Source organism: Mirounga leonina, unplaced genomic scaffold, assembly GCF_011800145.1.
Source record: "Mirounga leonina isolate KUSES-001 unplaced genomic scaffold, KU_Mleo_1.0 Mir_92, whole genome shotgun sequence".
Classification (NCBI taxonomy): Eukaryota; Metazoa; Chordata; class Mammalia; order Carnivora; family Phocidae; genus Mirounga; species Mirounga leonina.
In genome coordinates this window covers 11,185,376-11,192,864 of record NW_023270852.1, presented here as the reverse complement: position 1 = coordinate 11,192,864, position 7,489 = coordinate 11,185,376, and the positions used below count along the sequence as shown (strand labels likewise).

The 7,489-nt window shown below is 40.8% G+C and overlaps 1 protein-coding gene across 1 annotated transcript; it reads right to left on the bottom strand.

Moving 5' to 3' along the window:
- Positions 1-3,572: 3,572 nt before the first annotated feature.
- LOC118004055 (hemoglobin subunit epsilon-2) lies at positions 3,573-5,462 on the bottom strand. Its single transcript, XM_034995178.1, has 3 exons — positions 5,125-5,462; positions 4,791-5,013; positions 3,573-3,930 (listed from the first exon to the last, which is right to left on the bottom strand). Exons 1-3 carry the CDS (start codon positions 5,214-5,216, stop codon positions 3,802-3,804), a joined length of 444 nt encoding a protein of 147 aa, XP_034851069.1. The 5' UTR covers positions 5,217-5,462; the 3' UTR covers positions 3,573-3,801.
- Positions 5,463-7,489: the final 2,027 nt, after the last annotated feature.

Below are 7,489 nucleotides of genomic sequence, written 5' to 3'. Positions count from 1 at the left end.
TTGTTTGTGCGAATGTAGGTTGCATCCCCATTCCTCAGTTCCCTTCAGTTGCCCTGAGGGTGGTGTTCTAGGTGTTGTGTGTCTTGACTCAGAATCCGTGCTTTCTCCCTCCTCAATTCATCCCCTTCAGTAGTGGCTTCCATAAAGATACTACCACTCTCATTCATGTGCAAATGCTGTAGTCTGATATTGTGGAATGTTTCTCAGAGTTTAACTCATCTAGTTCTTTCACTTCATAGATCAGAAAACTAAGGCCTAGAGAACAGAAATGTTATCAAGTTGACTATGTGGTACTTCTCTTTGTCTCTAGAGATATTTGTAAGTGGTTGGAATGAATAAATGCTTAACATACTTTTAACTTGCTTTCTTTCTCCTTCTTTGGATAAATACTTCTAGTAACAAAACTCTTTCTTTCCATTCTTTCACTGAAATAAATGTCCATTGGAAGAATGAAAGTAATGAATATTGTTTCTCTACCAGCTACTAACATAGATCTGGGGAGCATGGATTTAATGGAAACAATGAGAGATAAAGAAAAAAATATCAGAAACCTATAACATGATTTGAAACTATGATATGACTAAAGAAAGAATGCAGAGGATTTGCAATGAAGATTTACCTTATTCAACCAGTCTGACAGGGTTTCTGGTAAAATGCAGGTGCAGAAATTTCCAGTTGTGTCCTCAGCAAAAAAGTAGAGTTAGATCTAGAAATGAAGGTTCAAAGGGAATTTTAGTCTTTTCTGAATTCAAAATAATATTACATTGACCTACAGATACATACCCTCTAGCACAGCTAGATGGAAGGAGGGAAGGAGGGAGGGAGGGAGGGTAAGAGAGATTAACCAACAGAAAGGAAGAGAATGGACTGAGATGGAAGTCAGAAGGCAAAGAATATAAAGAAGAGGAGGAGAGAGATAAGCAATTTCAAAATTTAGTGAGGATGTAGCTCAACAAAACTCTTAGGCTCTGCTGGTGACAGTGTAAAATGGTATAACTGCTTTAGGAAATATTTGGCAGTAGCCACTACAGCAGAATATATGCAAAACCTATGAGCTGGCAATTATTCTTCCAGAAATGCAGAAATGCATGCTTATGTGAGTCCAAAGGCTGTAACATCAGTATGCATGATGATCCTAAACTGCTAGCCACTTAAATGTTCCTCATTCAGTGGAATAGATAAATCATGATATAGAGAAAGAATGAAATATTACACAATAATGAAAAGAATCAACTACTGCTTCACTTGCAGAAATACAGATGAATTGTACAACATAATGTCAATTAAAAGTAACCAGAGGTGTTCCTGGGTGGCTCATTCAGTTAAGTGCCCAACTCCTGGTTTCGGCTCAGCTCATGATGGTTGTGAGATCTAGCCTCATGGTGGGCTCTGTGCTGAGCATGGAGCCTCCTTGGGATTCTCTCTCTCCCTCCCCCCACCCCCTCCCCTGCAGCTGGTCCACCTGCATGCACAGGCACTCTCTCTCAGTCTCTCTAAAAAAAATAAATAAATAAAGTAACCAGAGACAATGATTCGATGTATATGATTTATATGCAAAAAATAGGACAATATCACAAGGGGAAGTGTTATATGATAGGAAGGTGCAGAGGAGCCATGGATGATCTTAAAACTATGTTACAGAATATCTGTCTTTAACCTGAAAGCCAAGAAAAACTATTGAAAACTTCAAGGATGTGGGTGACATGATTTGATTTGTATTTTTTAAAAAATTATCTGGCTTCCATATATAAATGGGTTTAAGGGGTAAAATAAATGAAAGACAAATAGGATGATATTATAGTTGGGGTGTGGTGGTAAAAATGCCATCTCTATTTTCAGGCTCAAGCAATGGATGATGCATTAGTCCCTAGATGGGGAACAGATTAGCAGGAATAGATTAGGAAACAGTTGGAGGGTTTTTGTTGTTGTTGTTGTTGTTTTTTTTTTTTTGGACATATTGTATTTGATGCACTCATGAGCAATCAGATATAGACCATCAAACAAATAGTTAGATATACGGGTCTGGAGCTCATAAAGAATACAGTCAGGTCAAGAAAACACAATGGAACAGGGCACAGAGGAACAGATCAGAGTGTATTGTATAAACTGCTACCTCTACTTTCTCAATAATGACAGCCAAAGCACTTTACAGAGATCTCCTTAAAACCTTGGAAACTGCTTGCGAGGTTGGAATGTTTATTCCATTTTACAAACAAGGAAATTCATGCTGGAAAATGTTAACCAAACTTTTCAAGGTGATAGGGCTGGATTTAATCTTTTACTGCTAATCCCAAAGCCCTGGCTTTTCACTTCTGAAATGCCAGGGACTTGGGTACAGAATTTGAAGTAATGGCTACAAAACTGGACGTGCTCAATTGCCAGCTCCAAACAAGAGACTTCTAGGCATTTTCTGTCCTGAGAATAGACTTTCCTCTTTTCATTCACCAGACAAGAAACCCGGCTGTCATTGGTGACTTCACCACTCTCTACTGCACTTCATTCCAAGTCCTGTGGGATCTTGGCCACAATGGCCCCTTACTTGAGTTGTTCTTAGTTTCATCGCTTCTGTGAAGTTCAGTCCTTTGCCTTCATTATAATCACAGCACATTCCTATGGCTAGATCCAAGTTAGATCCTGCCTTGTCAGTTCTATACCCACACATGGATCCATTTCCCTAAAATTCCCTATTCACCATGTTACTTTTGTGTGCAAGAAATTTCACTGGTACTTTGCTTATAATAATAGCTTCTTTTCCGGGCAGTAGTGTCCCTAATTCTATATCACTGCACTGCCTTTTTTTTTTTTTTTTTTTTTTTTTAGGTTTTATTTATTTATCTGTCAGAGAGAGAGAGAGCACAAGCAGGGGAAGGGGCAGGCAGAGGGAGAAGCAGGCTCCCCACTGAGCAAGGAGCTGATGCAGGACTGTATCTCAGGACCCTGCGATCCTGACCTGAGCCAAATGCAGATGCTTAACCGACTGAGCCACCCAGGCGTCCCCACTGCACTGTTTTTAAGGGGCCAATTTCTCCTCTGTCACTTAGACCCAGCATGCTAATTCCTAAATTTGTCATTTTCCCACATAAATGGCCTTTTATCTCCACAGAAGGCTTAATGAAATCGGAAATATGTTACAGGTCACAGAGCTAACAGATAAGGTACAGATTCAAACCAAGGCAGTTAGTTCTTATGCTTTAGGGATAGTTCCTCCATTAATACCAATGAAAACACTAGGGAAAGTTTAAAGCATGGCCCTTGCCTAGGTCTCTTGGAAGTTCCATCTCTACTATATTACAGCTGATAAAAACATGTTTTTTATATTATTTAATATAAGTGAAATATAGCATCAAAAAGCTCTGAGATTATAAAAATAGCAGCCTAGACAGGTCCCCTCCTTGGAGTTCTAACGTGCCCCTACTCACTCTATCAATCTTCTTGCATTTCCCAAGAGTACCTCCATCTGCTCCCTTGTTCTGAAGACACTATTCAGTTCCAGAGTCTATTTTCCCTTCCTAGAAGTAACTGCCCCTGAAGCCTCTCTTATCTTGCAGAATCTTATGAGTCTCTTCTCTATCCTCCCCAAATAACCCCCTTCCCTAAAGAAGTGCTTTCTTTTAGCTGAATCAACATAAAAGATAAAGACAGAGAGAGAAGACAAGGATATTCATTACAGAGCACAATTTTTATTTTATTTTTATCATATAGCAGTTGGGTCTGGAGGCAGGGCACTGTGTCCGTCTTCAGGAGATGGACTCTTGGAACTCAGGTCCCTCTGGTAAACACCAACACAGTTGGACCAGCACCTCAGTGGTACTTGTGGGCCAGAGCATTTGCCACGGCAGCTGTCAGCTTCTGCCAAGCAGCCTGCATGTGGGGGGTAAACTCCTTGCTGAAGTGGGTTGCCAAGACAATCGATATCATGTTGCCTAGAAGCTGGGGAAAGAGTAGGATAAAAAGAAAACAGTGTCTAGTAAACAGAAAGTTTCAAGCTGGACACATCAATTTTCTTCCTGATAAGAGATTGAGCAACTTTCAGGGCCATGCTCCCACAAAAGTGTACCATAATATGCTGGACATTGGCATCAATATGACTCCCAGCCCTGTACCTCCCATTGTGTTCTATCCTTCTCTCATTTGCCCTGGCAACTTCTGAGCCCAAAACATTGCCATGAATGGCTTCTCTTTTCTAGAGACTCAGTCTTTTTTAAAAATAGGATTATAGGACTGTAAGGGGCCTTAATATATATAGTTTAAGTCCCCAGATAGTACATTCATTCAAATTGTCTGTACACTCACATGACAAAGAATCTTGAGCCATGTATACAAGAGCATTTCATCACTGCTAAGGGGGTGGGGGGCCAGATTGTCCATTGAAAAGATTGCTCTTATATTGTCTTGCTTAGTCCTGGTTCTAAACTCAAGAATCATGGAGAAATGTATTCATCATTTTTAGAGAAAATTTCAGTTACCAAAAGTAAGATGTTCTTGCTATAATTGTATTCTCCCAGCCAAAAACATTTAACTCAGTTTTGGCCAGTGTTCTTCACACATGTATTTTTTCAGAAATGTAAGACAGCTAGTGGCCTCCCTCCTCTGGTCATAGTAATTACCCTACTCGGTCTTATCTATGACCTTTGGAACAACCTAACTACCAAAAGCAAGCCCTTCCTTGAAATATAATGTCCCAAAAAATGCTTTTATGGGATCAGACTTAATGACCTGTGTTTTCTAACATATCCACCACTGCAAATATCTAGGATGAAAGACAAAGCACAGGCATACCCAGAACTCACCTTGAAGTTCTCAGGATCCACGTGCAGCTTGTCACAGTGCAGCTCACTCAGCTCAGCAAAGGTGTCCTTGAGGTCATCCATATGTTTAACAGCATGTCCAAAGGAGGTCAGCACCTTCTTGCCATGGGCCTTGACTTTGGGGTTGCCCATTATTGCAGACTCAGAGGACAAGTTGCCAAAACTGTCAAAGAACCTCTGGGTCCATGGATAAACAACCAGGAGCCTATGGGATGATCACAGTCACAGATGAGATGGGAAATCAAAGTAGGTAAGAAAACCGACCAATACCCCTTCAGGAATACTTTCTGCCTTTCTGCCCCCCTCCAGGGCCTACCTTCCCAGGACCTCGCCTCCAACCAACTCCACGTTCACCCTGGCCCACAGGCTAACAACAGCAACCTTCTCCTCAGCAGTAAAATGCACCATGGTGTCTGGGAGCTTACTGGTGACCAGTAATGTGCCAGAAGCGAGTCTGTGTTGCTACTTCTCTATGTGGCCTTTTATTCCTCATTTCTAGTTTCCAGGCCCTCACTTCGCCCAATGAAATGAGACCATTGGTCAAGGGTAGGTTGTCACCACCATGGGTGGGGTTTGGATAAGGGAGGGTCAGCAGGATGGACATCTGGGTCTCTGATAGCATTCAGTGGCTCTATCAGGGGGTTCTGCTGTCCTTTCCCCACCGTCTACTAGGCATTTCCTATCTCAAGCTCCCCACCCCATTATCCTTGAGGTGACCTTGTAGGCTGACCATGAGGCATGACTAGAATTAAGAGGGGTAAGGATTAGAAATCTGTTGGGCAATGTGTCAGGTGTTTACAAGATATCATTCAGTTTTTCACCTTGGGTATAAAAGAAACCACAGCTTTTCTTGGTCACCATTTTTTCTAAAACTTAAACGGGGCTTATACTTTTATAGTTCTTATAAGAAGAAAAGACTCCAATCTAGCATCAGTTCAGAAACAGGACAGGTAAAAACTAGATAATTAAGAGAACTAGTATTACATGATTGTGGTTGAGTTCTATTAAGATAGAACTGGCCAATACCATGTATCCACTCATTTGTGTCAGAAAATGCACAATTGAGTACTGGGAAAAATTACATGTTCAATGGAGAGAATATGAGACTCTGTGGCAATAATGATTGATTAAGGCAGTTGTCTTTGGCATTTGCTGGATCCACACTTCCTTGTTGTGCTTAACTATTCCTCATATCTAATGAGGCAGAGGCAATCTTCACTGACAGTATTCCACACACTACTGTCCCTGTCACCTAAGGTACTTTGGTCTCATGCATCTCAAACAAGCATTCATTGTTCTAAATAAGTCACACTTCCGGGGAGAGAGGGAATGACTTATTTTATTTTATTTTTTTCTCTCAGAGTTTGTTTGTTTCTCCCTGAGACCAATCTCACTAAAAAAAAAAAAAAAGAAATAATCTCCATGTGTATTTACAAAGGTACTCTAAAATTTAAAGAATTCAACTCAATATATTAGGGTTGAATTTCTGCTATTAGAAAAGAAATCATTTGAGATAGTGAGAACTTTTATCAATTCACCTTGGAAAAAAACTTATATTTAAAATGTGGATTGTTCTGCCATTACTATGCTTGGCAGTTTACTGTGGTGCCTTCTGAGATGCAGTTTTTCTTATTACCTCCACCTGTGTCATTCATAAAGATTAATTGAATTGCAGCATTTGAGAAATGTCATTGAAAAATATCTTTTAAAAGTAGCAAAATGATCAAAATAATAAAATGTAGAAAAACAAACAAAATAAAATGTGGATAAGAATTGCTAAGGTGCCAGGAGCTAGTTTACCATGACAGACTTGATGGATGATCAGTGAGCTCTGAGTCCCAAGCTGTGATGATGTGAATACTTTGGTACGGAGATATAAAAAAAAAAAAAAGTGTGAATCAATCCCAAAAAGGCTTTTTCAAGAGAAAAAGTCAATGAAATGAAAGAAAAGCGAGGAAACTCTGACCACAGTCAGGAATCCCAGCCCCCCTCCCCCGTGGGCGTGGTCTGAGGGAACGACTCAGCGTCCACACTCTCTGATGGCCCTGGTGCTTGTCTCCCAGGTGCATACACACTGCAACCCCTCAGACTCAGGGACATTTGCAACTCTGAATGTTGGCAAACAGCCTCCCATCTTCCCAGCAAACCAGATGGTGATTCTGGCAATTACCTCTAACTCCTGCTTTTCTCTCATCTTATCTAGACAATTACTTCCCAAGACTTTTTGATTTCTCTCCTTCATGGCTGTTCCACACTTTTACTTGACTTCCATGCTCACTGTTCCCACTGTTGTCTGGAAGCTTATCACATCAGTGTTAGCTCATCGTCATGGTCATCTAACAGTTTTACAGTCATTCATCACATATTTAAAATATCGGGGCACCTGGGTGGCTCAGTCAATTGAGTGTCTGCCTTCAGCTCAGGTCATGATCTCAGGGTCCTGGGATGGAGCCCCGTGTCGGGCTCCCTGCTCTGCAGGAAGCCTGCTTCTCCCTCTTCCGCTGCCCCTCCTCCCGGGCTCATGCTCTCTCTTTCTCTCTCCCCCTCTCAAATAAATAAATCTAAAAATAAAAAAGTAAAAAATAAAAATAAAAAGCAAATATCTACTGAAGCCAATCATGCCATCCATCATTCTAAAAACTGGGAATCTTGGAAAAACAAAACAGTGTATATAGTGTCAT